The sequence below is a fragment of the Salmo salar genome, chromosome 14 (assembly GCF_965601325.2).
Source record: "Salmo salar chromosome 14, fSalSal1, whole genome shotgun sequence".
Classification (NCBI taxonomy): domain Eukaryota; kingdom Metazoa; phylum Chordata; class Actinopteri; order Salmoniformes; family Salmonidae; genus Salmo; species Salmo salar.
This window is the reverse complement of record NC_138304.1, coordinates 50,376,366-50,402,522: the sequence shown is the minus strand read 5'-3', so window position 1 is coordinate 50,402,522 and position 26,157 is coordinate 50,376,366. Positions and strand designations below refer to the sequence as shown.

The 26,157-nt window shown below is 44.7% G+C and overlaps 1 protein-coding gene across 2 annotated transcripts in view; it reads left to right on the top strand.

Moving 5' to 3' along the window:
* Window positions 1-26,157, top strand: part of LOC106569796 (retinal-specific phospholipid-transporting ATPase ABCA4) — an 85,149-nt gene that overhangs the window by 37,746 nt on the left and 21,246 nt on the right. Inside the window, exons 16-33 of one of the 2 annotated variants that reach the window (XM_045694486.2) lie at window positions 1,558-1,779; window positions 4,735-4,939; window positions 8,430-8,522; window positions 11,094-11,282; window positions 11,740-11,917; window positions 12,383-12,514; window positions 13,308-13,447; window positions 14,427-14,564; window positions 14,981-15,162; window positions 16,841-16,946; window positions 17,144-17,349; window positions 20,964-21,018; window positions 21,230-21,292; window positions 21,567-21,739; window positions 22,588-22,712; window positions 23,308-23,406; window positions 23,573-23,762; window positions 25,305-25,399. In XM_045694486.2, the coding sequence (XP_045550442.2) occupies window positions 1,558-1,779; window positions 4,735-4,939; window positions 8,430-8,522; window positions 11,094-11,282; window positions 11,740-11,917; window positions 12,383-12,514; window positions 13,308-13,447; window positions 14,427-14,564; window positions 14,981-15,162; window positions 16,841-16,946; window positions 17,144-17,349; window positions 20,964-21,018; window positions 21,230-21,292; window positions 21,567-21,739; window positions 22,588-22,712; window positions 23,308-23,406; window positions 23,573-23,762; window positions 25,305-25,399 (2,591 nt within the window). The remainder of the gene's footprint in view (window positions 1-1,557; window positions 1,780-4,734; window positions 4,940-8,429; window positions 8,523-11,093; window positions 11,283-11,739; window positions 11,918-12,382; window positions 12,515-13,307; window positions 13,448-14,426; window positions 14,565-14,980; window positions 15,163-16,840; window positions 16,947-17,143; window positions 17,350-20,963; window positions 21,019-21,229; window positions 21,293-21,566; window positions 21,740-22,587; window positions 22,713-23,307; window positions 23,407-23,572; window positions 23,763-25,304; window positions 25,400-26,157) is intronic. The other variant, XM_045694487.2, reaches the window with a different exon arrangement.

The following is a 26,157-nucleotide window of genomic DNA, read 5'->3' as shown; positions in this document are numbered from 1 at the left end:
TTGAAGCCTGCTTCATCGACAAAGATGAACTCATGGGGTCTGTCCAAGGATTCCAAGTCAAATATTGTTTGTGTAGAAATACAATATACTGTATGTAGGATTTTGTAAGTCGTACAGAGACAGTGCTATACTGTAGAGTACAATTAGGCCTACTGTATGCACTTCTGATTCACATACATTGTATGTACTGAAGAGTCATGTCATTCACATAGTATGTGTCAGTACTGTAGACAATCTGGATTACAGTAAATGTTTCTGAATGTACACTTACTTGCACATGAGCTTGCAGTTCTTTCACCCTTGGTGAGTTGCGCTCAAAAGGTACTCTGTATACTTGTTTCATTCGCATCCTGTTACGATGGAGGACACGGTCAATTGTGGAAATGCTCACACTGTCGATTCCCTGGAAGTGTGTGTTGTCTTGTATCACTCATTCCTGGATTTCTCTGAGTCGTATTGCATTATCTTGAAGGACCATGCCAACTATAACGGCCTCTTGCTCCCGAGTGAATATAGCTGTCCTTCCACCTGCATGTGGCAGCCTTGCAATTCTACAAAAAGTAGTTGTGCAGTTACAAAACATATTCATGCAGTACAATACATACAGTGATTAACTTTACAAATGTCTATTGAAACAGCTGCATATAGTGTAGTACAGTAAATTTGCAATTACAAAAATACAGTAGTATACTGTACCTGTTCTCTTCTCTGAATGTCCTTACTATGGTGGACACAGAAAATCGGCTCAAATTGGGTTGCACTCTAAGTCCTGCTTCCCTCATTGTCAGTCCATGGACAAGAACATGGTCTATAACTGTTGCTCGAATTTCATCAGATATTTCCACTCTTTGTCTTCCTCTTCGTCCTCCTCTTCCTCTTTCTTGCCCTCCTCCTCCTCTTCCTCCTCGTCGCCCACCTCGCATACGCACTCGTCCTCGTCCTCTCACATTGTTTCTTCTATCCATTCTCAGACTTTCTCCTTCCCACCTTCAACAACCTGTTTGCTCTCTGAACTGGCTTATATTGGTTGTGTCGCATCATTTGAAACAGGTTAAATCCATTTTGAGGGGTTTTGTTCAATCAATGACATGTGTTCTCTATTTGTATTTGATTGTTGCCACTTGTGTTTACCAGTATGGATGACATGTGCATTAGAGTGCAGAATGTGTTTTGAGAAGAGAATGTGTTTAGAGTTTTGCTGAAAAGTCTAAGTGAGATCTGCAAATTGTGTTTTACCATGTGAAATGGTTTAAGGTATTGACAACAGACTGCATAATTAGCTAAACGAGTCCAGGCAACTGAGAACTTTGTTCAGCCAATGGGTTTCAGTGTTTTAGCAATTGAGAAAAACTGTAACTGTGTTACCCCCTCCCTCCCCCATTTCTCCATCAGGCTGGTAAAGTGTTGAACTACTAGTAACTGTGTTCCTCCCCCATTTCTCCATCAGGCTGGTAAAGTGTTGAACTACTAGTAACTGTGTTCCTCCCCCATTTCTCCATCAGGCTGGTAAAGTGTTGAACTACTAGTAACTGTGTTCCTCCCCCATTTCTCCATCAGGCTGGTAAAGTGTTGAACTACTCCAACCCGCTGGTAGTATTCCTGTTCCTCCTGACCTTCACCATGGCCACCATTATGCAGTGTTTCCTTCTCAGTGTGTTCTTCAACAAGGCCAACCTGGCTGCAGCCTGCAGCGGTATCATTTACTTCACCCTCTACCTCCCCCACATCCTCTGTGTGGCCTGGCAGGACCGCATCACCAAGAACGCCAAGATCACAGCGGTACTTTGACCAACCCTAACCCTATACCAACCCTCAGTCTGGTATATAATATAATATAACATCCCTCAACCCTCAGTCTGGTATATAATATAATATAACATCCCCTCAACCCTCAGTCTGGTATATAATATAATATAACATCCCCTCAACCCTCAGTCTGGTATATAATATAACATCCCCTCAACCCTCAGTCTGGTATATAATATAATATAACATCCCCTCAACCCTCAGTCTGGTATATAATATAATATAACATCTCCTCAACCCTCAGTCTGGTATATAATATAACATCCCCTCAACCCTCAGTCTGGTATATAATATAATATAACATCCCCTCAACCCTCAGTCTGGTATATAATATAATATAACATCTCCTCAAACCTCAGTCTGGTATATAATATAACATCCCCTCAACCCTCAGTCTGGTATATAATATAATATAACACCCCCTCAACCCTCAGTCTGGTATATAATATAATATAACATCTCCTCAACCCTCAGTCTGGTATATAATATAATATAACGTCCCCTCAACCCTCAGTCTGGTATATAATATAATATAACATCCCCTCAACCCTCAGTCTGGTATATAATATAATATAACATCTCCTCAACCCTCAGTCTGGTATATAATATAACATCCCCTCAACCCTCAGTCTGGTATATAATATAATATAACATCCCTCAACCCTCAGTCTGGTATATAATATAATATAACACCCCCTCAACCCTCAGTCTGGTATATAATATAACATCCCCTCAACCCTCAGTCTGGTATATAATATAATATAACATCCCCTCAACCCTCAGTCTGGTATATAATATAACATCCCCTCAACCCTAAGTCTGGTATATAATATAATATAACATCCCCTCAACCCTCAGTCTGGTATATAATATAATATAACATCCCCTCAACCCTCAGTCTGGTATATAATATAACATCCCCTCAACCCTCAGTCTGGTATATAATATAATATAACACCCCTCAACCCTCAGTCTGGTATATAATATAATATAACATCCCCCCAACCCTCAGTCTGGTATATAATATAATATAACATCCCCTCAACCCTCAGTCTGGTATATAATATAACATCCCCTCAACCCTCAGTCTGGTAAATAATATAACATCCCCTCAACCCCCAGTCTGGTATATAATATAACATCCCCTCAACCCTCAGTCTGGTATATAATATAATATAACACCCCCTCAACCCTCAGTCTGGTATATAATATAATATAACATCCCCTCAACCCTCAGTCTGGTATATAATATAACATCCCCTCAACCCTCAGTCTGGTATATAATATAATATAACATCCCCTCAAGCCTCAGTCTGGTAAATAATATAATATAACATCCCCTCAACCCTCAGTCTGGTATATAATATAACATCCCCTCAACCCTCAGTCTGGTATATAATATAATATAACACCCCCTCAACCCTCAGTCTGGTATATAATATAATATAACATCCCCTCAACCCTCAGTCTGGTATATAATATAACATCCCCTCAACCCTCAGTCTGGTATATAATATAACATCCCCTCAACCCTCAGTCTGGTAAATAATATAATATAACATCCCCTCAATCCTCAGTCTGGTAAATAATATAATATAACATCCCCTCAACCCTCAGTCTGGTATATAATATAACATCCCCTCAACCCTCAGTCTGGTATATAATATAATATAACACCCCCTCAACCCTCAGTCTGGTATATAATATAATATAACATCCCCTCAACCCTCAGTCTGGTATATAATATAACATCCCCTCAACCCTCAGTCTGGTATATAATATAACATCCCCTCAACCCTCAGTCTGGTATATAATATAATATAAAACCCCCTCAACTCTCAGTCTGGTATATAATATAATATAACATCTCCTCAACCCTCAGTCTGGTATATAATATAACATCCCCTCAACCCTCAGTCTGGTATATAATATAATATAACACCCCCTCAACCCTCAGTCTGGTATATAATATAACATCCCCTCAACCCTCAGTCTGGTATATAATATAATATAACATCCCCTCAACCCCCAGTCTGGTATATAATATAATATAACATCCCCTCAACCCTCAGTCTGGTATATAATATAATATAACATCCCCTCAACCCTCAGTCTGGTATATAATATAATATAACATCCCCTCAACCCTCAGTCTGGTATATAATATAATATAACATCCCCTCAACCCTCAGTCTGGTATATAATATAACATCCCCTCAACCCTCAGTCTGGTATATAATATAATATAACACCCCCTCAACTCTCAGTCTGGTATATAATATAATATAACATCTCCTCAACCCTCAGTCTGGTATATAATATAACATCCCCTCAACCCTCAGTCTGGTATATAATATAATATAACATCCCCTCAACCCTCAGTCTGGTATATAATATAATATAACATCCCCTCAACCCTCAGTCTGGTATATAATATAATATAACATCCCCTCAACCCCCAGTCTGGTATATAATATAACATCCCCTCAACCCTCAGTCTGGTATATAATATAATATAACACCCCCTCAACTCTCAGTCTGGTATATAATATAATATAACATCTCCTCAACCCTCAGTCTGGTATATAATATAACATCCCCTCAAGCCTCAGTCTGGTATATAATATAATATAACATCTCCTCAACCCTCAGTCTGGTATATAATATAACATCCCCTCAACCCTCAGTCTGGTATATAATATAATATAACATCTCCTCAACCCTCAGTCTGGTATATAATATAACATCCCCTCAACCCTCAGTCTGGTATATAATATAATATAACATCCCCTCAACCCTCAGTCTGGTATATAATATAACATCCCCTCAACCCTCAGTCTGGTATATAATATAATATAACATCCCCTCAACCCTCACACGTAGATCAATGGAGTGATTTTCTACCTGTACCTGTGTGTTTTCCCTCAGAGTCTGCTGTCCCCAGTAGCGTTTGGTTTTGGGACGGAGTACCTGTCTCGTTATGAGGAGCAGGGCCTGGGTCTGCAGTGGGACAACATCGGCACCAGTCCACTAGAGGGTGATGCCTACTCCTTCTTCACCTCCATAGGCATGATGATGTTTGACGCCGTGCTGTATGGCTTCCTGGCATGGTACCTTGACAACGTCTTCCCAGGTTAGAGGGAGTGTGGGGTTGTGTTTGGGGGTTGTGTGTTTCTGTGTGTTTTTAGAGTAAGCCATAAAATGGGTAGCCCTTTTCACTTGTACCCATATATGTGTTTAAAATAGCAGATTTGTCAGTGATAAGCACCTAAATTGGAATGGAGTGGCTGTACAGCAGAGGAGGCTGCTGAGGGGAGGAAGGCTCATAATAAAAGCTGGAACGGAGTTGGTGGAACAGCATCAAACCCTGTGTTTGATGAATTTGATACCATTCCACCTATTCCGCTCCAGCTATTACCACGAACCCGTCCTCCCGAAGTAAGGTGCCACCAACCTCCTGTGCTGTACATGCTATACATGATGTCAGAGCTCAGGCTCCGCGCTTCACAGCTCTGTCCGGGTTTAGCCATTCTGAACTTGAGCACCGCACGCAACAAAAAGTTTTCCCCATCCCTCCTGCTAATTGTGCGACTTTTGCAAATATTTTGTCGTCTGAGTCAGGGAAATGCTCTAAATTAAGAGGATTCTATGTCATTTAAAAGATGAGACGTTGAGGATTATAATAAATACCGCTTTGAAGTCATACAAGCAAGTCAAACACCTGTGAGTCCAAATGTGCACTTCACATTTCCATATCATAAAACTTATGTCATATACAGTGTCAACATTTATGACCACTATGTTTGATGTAGGCCAACAGTTACAAAATGACATGTCGTCATACCCTGGGTTGTTCTGAACAGAGCCTATGTCTGTCTATTGTCAAGAAACTTTACCACGGAAAAACCACCTGAATTCACTCATGACTCCTTTCTATCCGCACCAAAATTAGCATCAGTTTGTCTGAATTGCCTTGTGAAAGTCTAACACTGTAAGATCAGATTTTATAACTTAGCTAGTCATGTTGACAATAGAACACGGTTTCAAATGATGCGTAAACAACAACAGTAATTGTGTGATGGTGGGGATGCAGGGTTGTGTTCCAATCATAAACAACTACAAGTGTGCTTGCTCTAGTTCCTCAATGGCACAGCTAGGAGAGCTAAAAAAAAAACGTTATAGTTGAAGATTCGTCTTTGCATCGTGGCTTCCCTGTGGCTCAGTTGGTAGAGCATGGTGTGTGCAACGCCAGCATGGTGTGTGCAACGCCAGGGTTGTGGGTTCGATTCCCACGGGGGCCAGTACAAAAAAAATACAAAAATAAAAATGCATGAAATGAAATGTATGCATTCACTACTGTAAGTCGCTCTGGATAAGAGCGTCTGCTAAATGACTAATATGTAAAAAATGTAAAATAAAATGCAACTGCGTCACAACATTCCGTCCCAAGGAAAAAAAGCGATAGCGCACAAATTACACAAATTGGTACAAATAACATAACCACGGGTTACAACAATACCCGGCGCAAAACCAGCCTGAAGCGTCACACACGTAATGAACGAACAATACCACACACAGACATGGGTGGAACAGAGGTGTGCGGGAAAACAAGACAAAACAAATGGAAAATGAAAGGTGGAGCGGTGATGGCTAGAAGACCGGTGACGTCGACCGCCGAACGCCGCCCGAACAAGGAGAGGGACCGACTTCGGCGGGAGTCGTGACAAGGTGTGTGTTGCCACTTGGAAACACCAGTTAGTCCTCTCACGCAAAACCCTTGTAAATTATTTGTCTTACCTTCCCCACATTTCCCATTAATATTATTATTACCGAATGTATTCAAAGTATTTTCAGATTTCATTATCAACAAATGCTGTGAAAAGTACAGTAAATGTAAAATGCACATAAAATCAACAGTGTAATGTTTGGTTTATTCTTGTGTCAAGTGAACTGTTGTGTCCTCAACGTTGGTCTAATCATTTTCCCATGATCTGTAAACGGTTCCCTTTCAATTGCTACCGTGATTATCAATATGTTTTTTATATTTATTCTGTAAGAAACATTGCAATGTAGCCCTAGCCAATTCTAAGGAGTGTAAAGGGTTAACCCGTATCGGAGCCGTAGTTAAATCAAATCAAATCAAATGTATTTGTCACATACACATGGTTAGCAGATGTTAATGCAAGTGTAGCGAAATGCTGTGCTTCTAGTTCCGACCATGCATTAATATCTAACAAGTAATATAACCTAACAATTTCACAACAACTACCTTATACACACAAGTGTAAAGGAATGAATACGAATATGTACACAAAAATATATGAATGAGTGATGGCCGAACGGCATAGGCAAGATGCAGTAGATGGTATAGAGTACAGTATATACATATGAGATGAGTAATGTAGGGTATTTAAACATTATATAATATAAAGTGGCTAGTGATAGATTGATTACATCAATTTTTCCATTATTAAAGTGGCTAGAGTTGAGTCAGTATGTTGGCAGCAGCCACTCAATGTTAGTGACGGCTGTTTAACAGTCTGATGGCCTTGAGATAGAAGCTGTTTTTCAGTCTCTCGGTCCCAGCTTTGATGCACTTGTACTGACCTCGCCTTCTGGATGATAGCGGGGTGAACAGGCAGTGGCTCGGGTGGTTGTTGTCCTTGATGATCTTTTTGGCCTTCCTGTGACATCGGGTGCTATAGATGTCATGGAGGGCAGGTAGTTTGCACCCGGTGATGCGTTGTGCAGACCTCACTACCCTCTGGAGAGCCTTACGGTTATGGGCGGAGCATCTGCCGTACCAGGCGGTGATACAGCCCGACAGGATGCTCTCGATTGTGCATCTGTAAAAGTTTGAGTGTTTTTGGTGACAAGCTGAATTTATTCAGCCTCCTGAGGTTGAAGAGGCACTGTTGCGCCTTCTTCACCACACTGTCTGTGTGGGTGGACCATTTCAGTTTGTCCGTGATGTGTACGCCGAGGAACTTAAAACTCTCCACCTTCTCCACTGCGATCCTGTCGATGTGGATAGGGGCGTGCTCCCTCTGCTGTTTCCTGAAGTTTACGATCATCTCCTTTGTTTTGTTGATGTTGAGTGAGAGGTTGTTTTCCTGACACCACACTCCGAGTGCCCTCACCTCCTCCCTGTAGGCCGTCTCGTCGTTGTTGGTAATCAAGCCTACCACTGTAGTGTCGTCTGCAAACTTGATGATTGAGTTGGAGGCGTGCATGGCCACGCAGTCATGGGTGAACAGGGAGTACAGGAGAAGGCTGAGAACGCCCCCTTGTGGGGCCCCAGTGTTGAGGATCAGCGGGGGGGAGATGTTGTTACCTACACTCACCACCAGGGGACGGCCCGTCAGGAAGTCCAGAACCCAGTTGCACAGGGCGGGGTCGAGACCCAGGGTCTCGAGCTTAATGACGAGTTTGGAGCCGTAGTTAACCCTTATTAGAGCCGTAGTTAACCCTTATTGGAGCAGCAGTTAACCCTTATGGCTGCAGAGGTTAGGGTTAGCCTAAGGAGTCTCGGACTCCATGACACCTGCAAGGGGCTTCACGCTGTCGTTGTTTACTAATATGGATACAGTACTGTATAATAAACCCCTCCCTCCTCTCTCCAGGTCAGTATGGGATTGGACGACCATTCTACTTCCCATTCCAGCCCTCCTATTGGCAAAGGTCTGAACCCACCCTCTCCAACATTCCAGACTCAGGTTAGTGTCTTTAGTCATGGTGTCTGTCCTCTATAAGTGTCTTTAGTCATGGTCTCTGTCTCTATAAGTGTCTTTAGTCGTGGTCTCTGTCCACTATAAGTGTCTTTAGTCGTGGTGTCTGTCCTCTATAAGTGTCTTTAGTCATGGTCTCTGTCTCTATAAGTGTCTTTAGTCGTGGTCTCTGTCCACTATAAGTGTCTTTAGTCGTGGTGTCTGTCCTCTATAAGTGTCTTTAGTCATGGTCTCTGTCTCTATAAGTGTCTTTAGTCATGGTCTCTGTCTCTATAAGTGTCTTTAGTCGTGGTCTCTGTCCACTATAAGTGTCTTTAGTCGTGGTGTCTGTCCTCTATAAGTGTCTTTAGTCATGGTGTCTGTCCTCTATAAGTGTCTTTAGTCATGGTCTCTGTCTCTATAAGTGTCTTTAGTCGTGGTCTCTGTCCACTATAAGTGTCTTTAGTCGTGGTGTCTGTCCTCTATAAGTGTCTTTAGTCATGGTGTCTGTCCTCTATAAGTGTCTTTAGTCATGGTCTCTGTCTCTATAAGTGTCTTTAGTCATGGTCTCTGTCCACTATAAGTGTCTTCAGTCATGGTCTCTGTCCTCTATAAGTGTCTTTAGTCGTGGTCTCTGTCCTCTATAAGTGTCTTCAGTCATGGTCTCTGTCCACTATAAGTGTCTTTAGTCATGGTGTCTGTCCACTATAAGTGTCTTTAGTCATGGTCTCTGTCCTCTATAAGTGTCTTCAGTCATGGTGTCTGTCCACTATAAGTGTCTTTAGTCGTGGTTTCTGTCCTCTATAAGTGTCTTTAGTCATGGTCTCTGTCCACTATAACTGTCTTTAGTCATGGTGTCTGTCTCTATAAGTGTCTTCAGTCATGGTCTCTGTCCACTATAAGTGTCTTTAGTCGTGGTGTCTGTCCACTATAAGTGTCTTTAGTCATGGTGTCTGTCCTCTATAAGTGTCTTCAGTCATGGTCTCTGTCCTCTATAAGTGTCTTTAGTCATGGTCTCTGTCCACTATAACTGTCTTTAGTCATGGTCTCTGTCCACTATAAGTGTCTTTAGTCGTGGTGTCTGTCTCTATAAGTGTGTTCAGTCATGGTGTCTGTCTCTATAAGTGTCTTTAGTCGTGGTGTCTGTCCTCTATAAGTGTCTTCAGTCATGGTGTCTGTCTCTATAAGTGTCTTCAGTCATGGTCTCTGTCCTCTATAAGTGTCTTTAGTCATGGTGTCTGTCCACTATAACTGTCTTTAGTCATGGTCTCTGTCCACTATAAGTGTCTTTAGTCATGGTGTCTGTCCTCTATAAGTGTCTTCAGTCATGGTCTCTGTCCTCTATAAGTGTCTTTAGTCATGGTCTCTGTCCACTATAAGTGTCTTTAGTCATGGTGTCTGTCTCTATAAGTGTCTTCAGTCATGGTGTCTGTCCTCTATAAGTGTCTTTAGTCATGGTGTCTGTCCTCTATAAGTGTCTTCAGTCATGGTGTCTGTCTCTATAAGTGTCTTTAGTCGTGGTGTCTGTCCTCTATAAGTGTCTTTAGTCATGGTGTCTGTCCTCTATAAGTGTCTTTAGTCGTGGTCTCTGTCCACTATAAGTGTCTTTAGTCATGGTGTCTGTCCACTATAAGTGTCTTTAGTCATGGTCTCTGTCCACTATAAGTGTCTTTAGTCATGGTGTCTGTCTCTATAAGTGTCTTCAGTCATGGTGTCTGTCCTCTATAAGTGTCTTCAGTCATGGTGTCTGTCTCTATAAGTGTCTTTAGTCGTGGTGTCTGTCCTCTATAAGTGTCTTTAGTCATGGTGTCTGTCCTCTATAAGTGTCTTTAGTCGTGGTCTCTGTCCACTATAAGTGTCTTTAGTCATGGTGTCTGTCCACTATAAGTGTCTTTAGTCGTGGTGTCTGTCCTCTATAAGTGTCTTTAGTCATGGTGTCTGTCCTCTATAAATGTCTTTAGTCATGGTCTCTGTCCACTATAAGTGTCTTCAGTCATGGTCTCTGTCCTCTATAAGTGTCTTTAGTCATGGGTCTCTGTCCTCTATAAGTGTCTTTAGTCATGGTCTCTGTCCTCTATAAGTGTCTTCAGTCATGGTGTCTGTCTCTATAAGTGTCTTTAGTCGTGGTGTCTGTCCTCTATAAGTGTCTTTAGTCGTGGTCTCATATATAGACAGTATATGAATATTATTATTGTACATGGACAATAATCATATATAGACAGTATATGAATATTATAATCATATATAGACAGTTTATGAATATTATAATCATATATAGACAGTATATGAATAATATAATAATATATATAGACAGTATATGAATATTATAATCAGATATAGACAGTATATGAATATTATAATCATATATTTACCGTATATGAATATTGTAATCAAATATAGACAGTATATGAATATAATAATCATATATAGACAGTATATGCGTGCATACATATAAACATACTATTTGAACTTTGATTGAAGGAGTGATATGGCCTACCTTTGTAATGGACCTTTTCTTCCATGAGTGTCTCCCACAGTAGTGAAACATTGTAGAGTGACTGTGTATCTATCTCTCTGCAGATCCAGAGAAGCCCGACGTGGACAAGGACGTAGACAGTATGTGTTCACCTAGGAGGTGTAACGGTGTGGGGGTAAGGAAACCCTGCAAACACCAGGACAAGAGAGAGAGGATGGAGAGAGAGAGGGAGGAGGTGCTGAAACGACAGGAAGAAGAACAGAACAAGGAGGAAGAGGAAGAGGATCTGACAGGTAAGGGCTGTGTGATTGGCTAGACAGGACTCATGTACTGTGATTGGCTAGACAGGGCTCAGGTAGCTACGATGTGATTGGCTAGAGAGGCCTCACGTAGCTGGTCCGTAATTGGCTAAATAGGGTACATGATCACTCAATAACAACAGATGATTAAGATGGCTCAGTAGATTGTATGACCAGTCAATCCCATGCATGTTAGAAAATCATTTATCATTTTCCATGCTACTTTTCTTATGGCCCAGCTCTGGCTTGAGGTATGTAGCCATAACCAGTACGCCTGGCCTTTTCATGCCGCAGATCTGGTTTAGCTTTAGCAACCAGACCTGACCCCCTAATTACAAGTAGTCAATGGGCCAATTTATAAGTGGTAGCCTTGTAGATATGGACCAGATCTAAACCATAGTAAATTTGGGTGTCTTCCTTCATTTTGTGCCTGCCCTCCCCTTTACTACAGGCCAGTTGTTCTTTGAGCCAGAGCCAGCAGGGCTGACCGTGGGGGTAGAGATTCAGGACTTGGTCAAGGTGTTTCCTGGGGGATCCCGTCCGGCCGTGGACCACCTCAGCATCGCCTTCTACGAGGGCCAGATCACATCATTCCTAGGACACAACGGAGCCGGGAAAACCACCACCATGTATGTATTGTACCTACCCTGATTTCCCTGATCTGTTCTGTGCTGTAGACCACAGGAGATCTCCAGATATCACAACGGATCTGAGTCCAGGCTACGCAAAACCACTAACTAGTCTGCAGAGCACAAACTTTATTGTCCTAATTTTGTGGTATAGGATATCAACTATACAATATTGAATTAGGCCAAATGTTTGAATACAGCTATTAGCAATCGAGAGCGTTATCCAGAGAAAATGTCTGTGAGGAATAAAGGAAGTTGATTGTCTAGTGACAGAGTAGCTGGTCAGTGTGTATGCCAGATTTGGTTCTGAGTGCCGAGATTACTTAATAGTGTTCATGACATGACATCACACTCTTCTTAATCGCATGTGTGTGTGTGTGTGTGTGTGTGTGTGTGTGTGTGTGTGTGTGTGTGTGTGTGTGTGTGTGTGTGTGTGTGTGTGTGTGTGTGTGTGTGTCTCTCCAGGTCTATCCTGACTGGTCTGTTCCCTCCTACATCTGGGACAGCCTTTATCAACGGGAGAGACATCAGGACTGACATGGACAGTATCCGCACATCCATGGGCATGTGTCCCCAGTACAATATCCTCTTCAAACAGTGAGTCCTCCTCCTCCTCCTCTTCCTTCTCTTCCCCTTCTTCCTCCTCTTCCTCCTCCTCTTCCTCCTCCTCTCACCTCCATGACTATGTGTCCCAGTACAATGTCCTCTTCAAACAGTGAGCCCTCATCCTCTTCCTCCTCCTCCTCCTCCTCCTCCTCCTCCTCCTCCTCTTCCTCTTCCTCTTCCTCCTCTTCCTCCTCCTCCTCCTCTTCCTCCTCCTCTTCTTCTTCCTCCTCTTCCTCTTCCTCCTCTTCCTCCTTTTCCTCCTCCTCCTCTTCTTCCTTTTCCTCCTCCTACTCCTCCTTTCACCTCCATGGCTATGTGTCCCAATACGATGTCCCCTTCAAACAGTGAGCCCTCTTCCACCTCCCCTTCCTCCTCTTCCTCTTCCTTCTCTTCCTCCTCCTCTTCCTCCTCCTCCTCTTCCTCGGCTATGTGTCCCAGTACAATGTCCTCCATATACCCACTGGCACTTGTAAAGAAACTTGAGTAGTCAGGTCAATCATAGGACTGGCATATTGATGACATAACAGATTGATGACGTAGCAGATTGATGACATAGCAGATTGATGACATAGCAGATTGATGACATAACAGATTGATGACACATAACAGATTGATGACATAACAGATTGATGAATGTTTGTTTCCTACGATTAGCAGTTTAGTCAATTCAGCTGACTGACTTGTCAATATATTTCCTTCTCTCTTTCTCTTTCTTGCTGTTGCAAGACATTTGTTCACTTGTCTGCTGTAGTGACTGACAACCTCTCTCCCTCTCTCTGTCCAGTCTGACGGTGGAGGAACACATCCTGTTCTACTGCATGCTGAAGGGCACCTCTCAGGCTGAGGCTCAACAGGCGGTCACGGTCATGCTGGAGGATCTGGGCCTGCCTCATAAGAGAGACGAGGAGGCACAGAACCTCTCAGGTGGGTCAGGCTGGATGTGTGGGCTTGCCTCATAAGAAAGACAATGAATCTTTCAGGTGGGGGAGACGACAAAGCACAGAACGTCTCAGGAGGGAGACAACGAGGCACAGAACCTCTCAGGGGGGAAACAACGAGGCGCAGAACCTCTCAGGGAGGAGACAACGAGGCACAGAACCTCTCAGGGGGAGACAACGAGGCACAGAACCTCTCAGGGGGGAGACAACGAGGCACAGAACCTCTCAGGGGGGAGACAACGAGGCACAGAACCTCTCAGGGGGGAGACAACGAGGCACAGAACCTCTCAGGGGGGAGACAACGAGGCACAGAACCTCTCAGGGAGGAGACAACGAGGCACAGAACCTCTCAGGGGGGAGACAACGAGGCACAGAACCTCTCAGGGAGGAGACAACGAGGCACAGAACCTCTCAGGGGGGAGACAACGAGGCACAGAACCTCTCAGGGGGGAGACAACGAGGCACAGAACCTCTCAGGGGGGAGACAACGAGGCACAGAACCTCTCAGGGGGGAGACAACGAGGCACAGAACCTCTCAGGGGGGAGACAACGAGGCACAGAACCTCTCAGGGGGGAGACAACGAGGCACAGAACCTCTCAGGGGGGAGACAACGAGGCACAGAACCTCTCAGGGGGGAGACAACGAGGCACAGAACCTCTCAGGGGGGAGACAACGAGGCACAGAACCTCTCAGGGGGGAGACAACGAGGCACAGAACCTCTCAGGGGGGAGACAACGAGGCACAGGACCTCTCAGGGGGGTCAGCCAGGTTCTCATGGAGACCTGAGGCATGAAACACACTTGTGAGCAGATCCTGTTTCGAGGTCTTCCTTTTCTCTATGTCAAGCCTTTGCTACTGCAAATAAATTAGCCAGGCCCTAGCAACGATTCAGATTTTCTAGTGGTTTACCCTACATTGTTTATTGTGCTGCCCCTGAAATAACGTCTGTTCTCACTCTGTGCAGGAGGTATGCAGAGGAAGCTGTCTGTTGCCATGGCGTTTGTTGGGGGGTCAAAGATTGTGATCCTGGATGAGCCCACGTCGGGGGTCGACCCTTACTCCAGACGATCCATCTGGGACCTGCTACTCAAATACCGCACAGGTACTACCCCTAGCCACTACACCTGGTTTAGACCTGAGAAACCATGTTTCAGCACTTCTCTATGAGCAATTCAGTGCCAGGCTGAAGAGAAAACCAGCAGATACTCAAGCCTTCAAGGACTGGTGTTTCCCATCCCTGCTCCACCTTGCCTGCAGCTTGATTCCCTATACAAGCACTACAATCAACTCTCTCTAACCTTTGACCCCTGTCTCCAGGGCATGCAAGTCTCCCTGCCCACTCACCACATGGATGAGACTGACCTGTTGAGTGACCTAGCTCCTAGTCCTGACCTCTGACTTCTAACCTTTAACCACAGGCCGTACAGTAATCCTGTCCACTCACCACATGGATGAGGCTGACCTGTTGAGTGACCGAGCTCCTAGTCCTGACCTCTAACCTCTAACCTCTAACCCCAGGCCGTACAGTGATCCTGTCCACTCACCACATGGACGAGGCTGACTTGTTGAGTGACCGTGTAGCCATCATCTCTAAGGGCCAGCTCCATTGCTGTGGCTCCCCCCTCTTCCTCAAGAACTGCTTCGGAGTGGGATTCTACCTCACCCTGGTCCGACGCATGAAGGACGTGAGGAAAAAAGAGGTGGATACACTAGAATAGTATTAATGAAATTATACGCTAGAATAGTATTAAAAGTATGAAGGGCCAGATAATTGGCTAAGGTGGACCATGCTTATGTTGTCATTCTCCTCTCTCAGAATGACTATATGCCTCTGAGTGCCTCAGTGTTAAAGAGTGTAAATTGACCTGGTAGAGTGTCTCTGTGTAAAGGACCTGGTAGAGTGTCTCTGTGTAAAGGACCTGGTAGAGTAGCTCTGTGTAAAGGACCTGGTAGAGTGTCTCTGTGTAAAGGACCTGGTAGAGTAGCTATGTGTAAAGGACCTGGTAGAGTGTCTCTGTGTAAAGGACCGGGGGCTCGGTAGGACCGTGGTGCTCTGTGTAAAGGACCTGGTAGAGTGTCTCTGTGTAAAGGACCTGGTAGAGTAGCTCTGTGTAAAGGACCTGGTAGAGTAGCTCTGTGTAAAGGACCTGGTAGAGTGTCTCTATGTAAAGGACCTGGTAGAGTGGCTCTGTGTAAAGGACCTGGTAGAGTGGCTCTGTGTAAAGGACCTGGTAGAGTAGCTCTGTGTAAAGGACCTGGTAGAGTGTCTCTGTGTAAAGGACCTGGTAGAGTAGCTCTGTGTAAAGGACCTGGTAGAGTGGCTCTGTGTAAAGGACCTGGTAGAGTGGCTCTGTGTAAAGGACCTGGTAGAGTAGCTCTGTGTAAAGGACCTGGTAGAGTAGCTCTGTGTAAAGGACCTGGTAGAGTGGCTCTGTGTAAAGGACCTGGTAGAGTAGCTCTGTGTAAAGGACCTGGTAGAGTGTTTCTGTGTAAAGGACCTGGTAGAGTGACTCTGTGTAAAGGACCTGGTAGAGTGGCTGGTTCAATTAAAATGTTCTTACCTAAATCAGGGATTTCCTCATCGTCTGATTCCTTTTCACAGTTAGCATGGCACGATCATCCTCCAGGAAGTAGTCCATCGCAATGTTTTCCTGATCGCACTATTAAATATATATATATATATATATATATATATATATATATATATTTTGGCCATTTAGCAGATGCTCTTGTCCAGAGCGACTTACAGTAGTGAGTGCATACATTCTCGTGCTGGTCCCCCGTGGGAATGGAACCCAGAACCCTGACGTTGCAAGCGCCATGCGCTACCAACTGAGCCACACGGGACCACTTCAGGGCAGCAATAATGAGAGCAATAGCTAAACTTTTTCAGTTCTTCATGATATCTTTCAAAAAAAGCCGCGATTGACAGGATTGTCCACACATACTGAGCAGCTCATGTGATCGACAGAAGCATGCTACATGGCAGACCAATCCGAACTCATCTCTCGGCATGTCCAGCCCACTCATTATCTCAGCCAATCATGGCTAGCCGGAAGGTTCCTGTATTCTTTTGTGGCTAAACCAACTAGGCTCGTTATTTAACCATTTTATTCGTATTTACAGACGACATACACGTTTGTTATTAGGGCACATGAAAGTTCAGATGTTCCAGAATGCATTTCTGCCAAATGTTTTTTTTTTTTTATAAATAAACAAAACCTTTCCTGTGAAATATGGACGTGCAACATACGCCTAGTTTCTTGAAACGGGTCAAATTTTAAAGTGTTTTAAACATGTTGTTGTTGTTCTTCTCCCTATCTCTCTCGTGCTCTTTCCCTCTTTCTCTGTGCTTCTCTCGCTCTCTCTGTCCATCAGAATGAGTGTGACTGTGCCTCAGAGTGTTCCTGTACTTGTTCCACCTGCACCAAGGTGAAAGAGGAATCCCAGGGCCAGTCCCAGCAGCTGGAGAGAGCTCTGGATGGTGGGGAAGTGTGTGTGATCGTGTGTGTGTGTGTCTAGATACTCTAATCAACCACTAGTTCTGTAATATTCACCCCATGTCCATCCTCCCTTATCGTCAATCAATCAATCAATCAATCAATCAATCAATCAATCAATCAATCAATCAATCAATCAATCAATCAATCTCATGTACAAAACTTTTGTATCTTCTCCCAGGTGACGTGGACAACATCACCACACTGATCCATCACCACGTCCCAGAAGCCAAGCTGATCGAGGCCATCGGCCAGGAGCTGACCTTCCTGCTGCCCAACAAGGGGTTCAAGCACCGGGCCTACGCCTCCCTCTTCAGAGAACTGGAGGAAACACTGGGAGACATGGGCCTCAGCAGCTTCGGCATCTCTGACACCTCACTGGAGGAGGTGAGAATGAGGGTAGGGGGAGATAGGACTGGGGAGGAGGGAACTGTGGTAGGGGAGGTGAGACTGGGGGTAGGGGGAGATAGGACTGGGGAGGAGGGGACTGTGGTAGGGGAGGTGAGACTGGGGGTAGGGAGAGATAGGACTGGGGAGGAGGGGACAGTGGTAGGGGAGGTGAGACTGGGGGTAGGGAGAGATAGGACTGGGGAGGAGGGGAATGTGGTAGGGGACGTGCACAGTTGCGTCCCCGATGTGTCTGTCTTCATTTGTAGCCTGTCAGAAAGACCCGATCACTTTATGGAGAGTCATATGAGTGAGAGGCGCTTCGGATTGCATAGCACTCAGGGAGAAGGGCACAACTCAGCACTACAGGCTGCAAAAGGCATGGCTTTTTTTAAGGTTGCATTATGGCCACACAAAGGGGACGCCACAGTGAAATTCAAGGCATTATCAAGTGCTTGTCAAATTGTGAATGAGAGAATGATGTAGTGTGTACAGCCTGCGCAAAAGAACAAAGCACAGCTCATACCTTTCAAGCGACTTTTTTCAATAGTCTCATTATGCAGCCTTACAATGTATTAACCTCTCTAGGGTAGGTGGCACCAAATCGTCCCACCTACGCAACAGCCAGTCTAATCCCGTGGCGCGATATTCAAATACCTTAGAAATGCTATTACTTCAATTTCTCAAACATATGACTATTTTACACCATTTTAAAGACAAGACTCCCCTTTATCTAACCACACTGTCCGATTTCAAAAAGGCTTTACAACGAAAGCAAAACATTAGATTATGTCAGCAGAGTACCCAGCCAGAAATAATCAGACACCCATTTTTCAAGCTAGCATATAATGTCACATAAACCCAAACCACATCTAAATGTAGCACTAACCTTTGATTATCTTCATCAGATGACAACCCTAGGACATTATGTTATACAATACATGCATGTTTTGTTCAATCAAGTTCATATTTATATCAAAAACCAGCTTTTTACATTAGCATGTGACGTTCAGAACTAGCATACCCCCCGCAAACTTCCGGGGAATTTACTAACAATTTACTAAATTACTCACGATAAACGTTCACAAAAAGCATAACAATTATTTTAAGAATTATAGATACAGAACTCCTCTATGCACTCGATATGTCCGATTTTAAAATAGCTTTTTGGTGAAAGCACATTTTGCAATATTCTAAGTACATAGCCCAGCCATCACGGGCTAGCTATTTAGACAATCAGCAAGTTTAGCCTTCACCAAAATCAGATTTACTATTACAAAAGTTTGATTACCTTTGATGTTCTTCGTCAGAATGCACTCCCAGGACTTCTACTCCAATAACAAATGTTGGTTTGGTCCCAAATAATCCATCGTTATATCCAAACAGCGGCGTTTTGTTCGTGCGTTCAAGAAACTATCCGAAATGGTAAATCAGGGTTACGAGCATGGCGCATTTCGTGACAAAAAAATTCTAAATATTCCATTACCGTACTTCGAAGCATGTCAACCGCTGTTTAAAATCAATTTTTATGCAATTTATCTCGTAAAAAAGCGATAATATTCCGACCGGGAATCTGCGTTTCGGTAAATAGAGGAAAAAAAAGAAATCAAGTTCATATTTATATCAAAAACCAGCTTTTTACATTAGCATGTGACGTTCAGAACTAGCATACCCCCCGCAAACTTCCGGGGAATTTACTAACAGTTTGCTAAATTACTCATGATAAACGTTCACAAAAAGCATAACAATTATTTTAAGAATTATAGATACATTACTCCTCTATGCACTCGATATGTCCGATTTTAAAATAGCTTTTCGGATGAAGCACATTTTGCAATATTCTAAGTACATAGCCCGGCATCACAGGGCTAGTTATTTAGACACCCACGCAGTTCAGCCTTCACCAAAATCACATTTCCTATAAGAAAAATGTTCTTACCTTTCTTGTTCTTCGTCAGAATGCAGTCCCAGGACTTCTTCTTCAATAACAAATGTAGGTTTGGTCCCAAATAATCCATCATTATATCCAAACAGCGACGTTTTGTTCGTGAGTTCTAGACACTATCAGAATGGTAATCCACGGTCACGAGCATAGCGCATGGCGTGACAAAAAATGTCTAAATATTCCATTACCGTACTTCGAAGCATGTCAACCGCTGTTTAAAACCAATTTTTATGCCATTTATCTCGTAAAAAAGCGATAATATTCCGACCGGGAATCTGCGTTTCGGTAAATAGAGGAAAAAAAAGAAAGACGGGGGCGACCAGTGCAAGCGCCTAAGCCCACTGTCCCCTGATCGGCCACTTGACAAAGGCGATAATGTGTTTCAGCCTGGGGTTGGAATGACGACATTCAGCTTTTTCCCGGGCTCTGAGAGCCTATGGGAGCCGTGGGAAGTGTCACGTTACCGCAGAGATCCTTTGTTTTGGAAAGAGATGTCAAAGAAAGCCAATAAATGGTCAGACAGGCCACTTCCTGTAAAGGAATCTCTCAGGTTTTTGCCTGCCATATGAGTTCTGTTATACTCACAGACACCATTCAAACAGTTTTAGAAACTTTAGGGTGTTTTCTATCCATATCTGATAAGTATATGCATATTCTAGTTACTGGGTAGGAGTAGTAACCAGATTAAATCGGGTACGTTTTATATCCGGCCGTGTAAATACTGCCCCCTAGCCCTAAGAGGCTAAACATCAAAACATATAGCCCAACGTTTATAGAATAACTAAAGTTACATTAATAACTCTAAATTAAGAATATAGGAGTACCTATTTCTTTGTTAACCGCTCAACACAGAATAGACTACATTTTCTTCATATTGTGTTTCTTTAGACCTGTCTAAAATAAATAATGGATTTATTATGAAGGTGTAGGCTATATTACATGGATTTATTGTGAAGGTGTAGACTATATTACATGGATTTATTGTGAAGGTGTAGGCTATATTACATGGATTTATTGTGAAGGTGTAGGCTATATTACATGGATTTATTGTGGAGGTGTAGACTATATTACATGGATTTATTGTGAAGGTGTAGACTATATTACATGGATTTATTGTGAAGGTGTAGACTATATTACATGGATTTATTGTGAAGGTGTAGACTATATTACATGGAGTTATTGTGAAGGTGGAGACTATATTACATGGATTTATTGTGAAGGTGTAGACTATATTACATGCAGTTATTGTGAAGGTGTAGACTATATTACATGGATTTATTGTGAAGGTGTAGACTATATTACATGGATTTATTGTGAAGGTGTCGGCTATATTACATGGATTTATTGTGAAGGTCAGGCTATATTACATGGATATATTAGACTTTTTAAAATATAGATGTTCCAATGGTCTGCATCAGTGGTTTGTAGGCTACGTGTGGAAGCCAGGAGATGCTAAATGTGTTTATGTTAATTAACAGCAATTACCGTGAGACAGAAAGTTATTTGCTTGACAATCACCGGCTGATGAAATTTCATGACCGCCACAGCCATACTCAGGATCATGGTGAAATTTGGCACACATGGTCAGGGGTACAAGAGTAGGTGGTCTGTATTCTATTTGAACACATACATTGGGTCCAAATGAATAGCTAATGTTTCTTCCCTCCAGATCTTTCTGAAGGTGACAGCAGATGGGGAAGCAGCAGCCAATCCCAAAACTCCAGGTAAATGCCACACTCCCTGTCCCTACAGTCTACTCTCCAACGTACTTCCTACCTTCTTTTCCAACTTATGAATGTTCTTCTTTTAAGTAGTTTCTGTTGTGTTGTTGTCGATGATGACGTTGTTGTTGTGAAGTGTCATGGTGTTGTGAGGTGTTTTGGTGTCTTGTATTGTGTTGTCTTGTGCTGTGAACTGTGGACCACCCTACCATAGAACAGTGGATGTTGCTGAAGAGAACCAAAAGTAAAGTTGGCGTGGATGAGGGTGAACCTGAAGGTTAGAATCAGCCACTAAGCCTGCTTGTTTTCAAACCAGGGGTTTCCCTAGGGACATATGGTTGGTGCCTTTAGTCTGGCAAGACAAGACTCACAGTATCACTTTGGCTAAGCATGTAAATCAGACCAAGCGAGAATACCTGTAAATCCAAAGCTAATGCTTCAGCACCGCAAACTAACACAGATTGAGGAACCCTATGCCTAAACCTTAACCTTTGTACCTGCCGGTCAAATATATCCACTTCCTAATGACTATCTCCTCCTACTTTACACAGAGGCTAACGGTCTGAAGCAGGCCAACGGTGTGGGTAACCATGACGACGACAGCAGCGCTGGGAAAGGCTCGAGTCAGGTCAAAGGAGCCAATCTGGTCATGAAGCAGTTTCTGGCCCTGCTGGTCAAGAGGTTTCACCACGCTACCAGATCATACAAAGACTTCCTCGCACAGGTTTTGGACTATAACTAGATAGAGGGAGGAATGGTGGGGGGTGGGGGAGGGTGGGATGGGTGGTGGGAGGGTGGGATGGAGGGAGGGAGGGAGGGTGGGTGGGAGGGAGGGATGGTGGGGTGGTGGGAAGGTGGGAGGGTGGGATGGAGCGAGGGTGGGATGGAGGGTGGGATGGAGGGAGGGAGGGAGGGTGGGTGGGAGGGTGGGATGGATGGAGGGTGGGATGGGTGGAGGTTGGGAAGGTGGGTTAGGTGGTGGGAGGGTGGGATGGATGGATGGAGGGTGGGAGGGAGGGTGAGATGGATGGAGGGTGGGAGGGAGGGAGGGTGGGATGGGTGGTGGGAGCGTGGGATGGAGGGAGGGAGGGAAAGTTGGATGGATGGAAGGAGGGATGAGATGGGATGGAGGGAGTGGGATGGATGGTGGGATGGAGGGATGGAGGGATGGGATGGAGGGGGGAGGGAGGGAGGGACGGTGGGAGGGAGGGATAAAAGATAGATGGGAAGGTATTCTGGTCATAAAGCACTTCCTGGCCCTGCTGGTCAGGGGCTAGGGGTCAGGGGCTAGGGGTCAGGGGCTAGGGGCTAGGGGTCAGGGGCTAGGGGTCAGGGGCTAGGGGCTAGGGGCTAGGGGTTAGGGGTTAGGGGTCAGGGGCTAGGGGTCAGGGGCTAGGGGCTAGGGGTCAGGGGCTAGGGGTCAGGGGCTAGGGGTCAGGGGTCAGGGGCTAGGGGTTAGGGGCTAGGGAATGGTGAAGGATCTAGAGTTAGAATATTATACCCGGTCAGGTCACAGAGAAAAACTGGGATGGTGTCCTTTGAGTAACAGTGTGATTGGTTTTGTGTCCCCAGATCGTCCTGCCTGCTAGCTTCGTCCTGATAGCCCTGATCTTCACCATGATTGTGCCTCCGTTTGGAGAGTACCCCGCCCTCACCCTCACTCCCTGGATGTATGGAAAGCAGCTAACTTTCTTCAGGTTAGTCTCTCGCCGTTTGGAGAATGACACAGGCAACTCACCAAGAACTCTGATCCTGGCTGGTCCTGATCTCATGGTCTTGGACCAGCCACCTGAATTGCTTTGTGCATGCAGATACATCACATTATATTAGGAATCTAACCCGTAGGTCATGACCCTGTTCTTCCTGTTCTCATCACATTATATTAGGAATCTAACCCGTAGGTCATGACCCTGGTCTTCCTGTTCTCATCACATTATATTAGGAATCTAACCCGTAGGTCATGACCCTGGTCTTCCTGTTCTCATCACATTATATTAGGAATCTAACCCGTAGGTCATGACCCTGTTCTTCCTGTTCTCATCACATTATATTAGGAATCTAACCCGTAGGTCATGACCCTGGTCTTCCTGTTCTCATCACATTATATTAGGAATCTAACCCGTAGGTCATGACCCTGTTCTTCCTGTTCTCATCACATTATATTAGGAATCTAACCCGTAGGTCATGACCCTGGTCTTCCTGTTCTCATCACATTATATTAGGAATCTAACCCGTAGGTCATGACCCTGTTCTTCAACCTGTTCTTCTTCTCTTTCTTCCTCCATTTCTCAGTAACGAGCGACTGGAAAACTACCAGATGAGACATTTCACCAAGGTGTTGCTGAACCCCCCTGGCCTTGGGACTCGCTGTATGGCAGGAAACCCTCTACAGTAAGTACCAGCCACTCTAGGTTGAAGACTGTGTTTTGACTAGTATTCTGAAATCTCTCTCTACTCTACTAACTATAAATCACCAAGTTCTCTGCTAATGTATTGTATGTGTTCCTGTGATGTGTGTGTGTGTGTCTGTGTGCGTGTGTGTGCTTTGTCCATACAGAAACCTGCCCTGTGAGAACGAGACATTGGGCTGGGAGACACCTGCGGTTTCTTCAATAGCCAGTAACATCCTGCAGAGCCCTGAGTGGCACCCGCTAAACCCCTCCCCTTCCTGCCAGTGCAGCACCAATAAGAAGCTAACTATGTTACCCATCTGTCCAATCGGAGCTGGGGGGCTGCCCCCTATGCAGGTCAGTATACTGACTGTTCTCTGTGTCTACTGGATGTTTCTTGTCCTCCTTTAACCTGTCCCCCAGTAACCTGTCCTCCTGTAACCTGTCCTCCAGGAACATGTCCTCCTGTAACCTGTCCTACAGTAACCTGTCCTCCTGCAACCTGTCCTCCAGTAACCTGTCCCCCTGTAACCTGTCCTCCTGTAACCTGTCCTCCTCTAACCTGTCCTCCTTTAACCTGTCCTCCAGTAACCTGTGCTCAAGTAACCTGTGTTCCAGTAACTTCTCCTCCATTAACCTTTACTCCTGTAACTTGTCCTCTAGTAACCTGTCCTCATTGACCTGTCCTCCAGTAATCTGTCCCCCAGTAATCTCTCCTCCAATAACCTCTCCACCAGTAACCTGTCCTCCAGTAACCTGTCCTCCAGAAACATGTCCTCCTGTAATCTGTCCTCCAGCAACCTGTCCTCTAGTACCCCTAGCCAGTCCAAACCTGTCCTCCAGTACCCCTAGCCTGTCCCAACCTGTCCTGCAGTACCCCTAGCCAGTCCTAACCTGTCCTCCAGTACCCCTAGCCAGTCCAAACCTGTCCTCCAGTACCCCTAGCCAGTCCTAACCTGTCCTCCAGTACCCCTAGCCAGTCCTAACCTGTCCTCCAGTACCCCTAGCCAGTCCAAACCTGTCCTCCAGGACCCCAAGCCAGTCCTAACCTGTCCTCCAGTACCCCTAGCCAGTCCAAACCTCTCCTCCAGTACCCCTAGCCAGTCCCAACCTGTCCTCCAGTACCCCTAGCCAGTCCTAACCTGTCCTCCAGTACCCCTAGCCAGTCCAAACCTGTCCTCCAGTACTCCTAGCCAGTCCTAACCTGTCCTCCAGTACCCCTAGCCAGTCCCAACCTGTCCTGCAGTCCTAACCTCTCCTCCAGTACCCCTAGCCAGTCCTAACCTCTCCTCCAGTACCCCTAGCCAGTCCTAACCTGTCCTCCAGTACCCCTAGCCAGTCCTAACCTGTCCTCCAGTACCCCTAGCCAGTCCTAACCTGTCCTCCAGTACCCCTAGCCAGTCCTAACCTGTCCTCCAGTACCCCTAGCCAGTCCTAACCTGTCCTCAGTACCCCTAGCCAGTCCTAACCTGTCCTCCAGTACCCCTAGCCAGTCCTAACCTGTCCTCCAGTACCCCTAGCCAGTCCTAACCTGTCCTCAGTACCCCTAGCCAGTCCTAACCTGTCCTCCAGTACCCCTAGCCAGTCCTAACCTGTCCTCCAGTACCCCTAGCCAGTCCTAACCTGTCCTCAGTACCCCTAGCCAGTCCTAACCTGTCCTCCAGTACCCCTAGCCAGTCCTAACCTGTCCTCCAGTACCCCTAGCCAGTCTTAACCTGTCCTTCAGTACCCCTAGCCAGTGTTAACCTGTCCTGCAGTCCAAACATGTCCTCCAGTACCACTAGCCAGTTCCTAACCTCTCTTCCAGTACCAAACACTGTTGTATTTCTGATATTGTGTTATCAAGCTGTTTTAATGTATCCAATGTGATGGTATACGTTGTGTGTGATGTCTTTGCAGAGGAAAGAAGCTACGGGAGATATACTACTGGACCTGACTGATAGAAACATTACAGACTACCTGGTTAAAACCTACCCCAGCCTCATCAGACAAAGGTAAGGGGTCCATAACACCACAAACTGAGATTCATCGTCATAGACGTGTGTTATATGTATCAGACAGGTGTGATCGAGTTAGAGTCATCCATTTCAAACAGCAGAGGTCATCTGATTATATGTTCATCTGTTACAGTTGTGGTGACGTTAATATTGATTAATGTGACGACTGCTGCTCGTCGAATGATTAACGGTTTATAATTACGTGATTAAATGAATCAGGTAATTATTAACTCCTTAACCCGGGGGGGGGGGGGGGGGGGGGGGGGGCACCATGGGAAAGTTTGGTTTTATTGAGATTCTATTTCCCAAATTAACTCAAAAAATATCAGAATATAGATTTTTACAACCGTCGCTAATTAATTCATTTCCTCTTCAGTCTCATTCTGAACGTCGCATAATCTGGGAATCTGCACAAACCCCAGTCTTACCAAATAAGTCCGTACCACACCATTTGAGTTGATTATTCATTTGCTAACAAGCTAAAATGCTAATATAAGATACACATACACAAACACACAGTCAAGGCTATTGATTAGAACTTAGTACGATGAACAGGTCCCTAGCGGGCCAACACAATATGACACGTGTTACACAAAATGGGGATTTCAAAAGAGAGAGAAAGAGAGAGTACACGAGAGAAAAACACACTTGGGTGCATTTGTCAGCTATGCTTATTTTAACCCAAACCTTGCCCCGAACTGCTGCTCTTATGGGTCAGAATATAATGATGTAATTACGTGTTGAAGGTCTCCGAC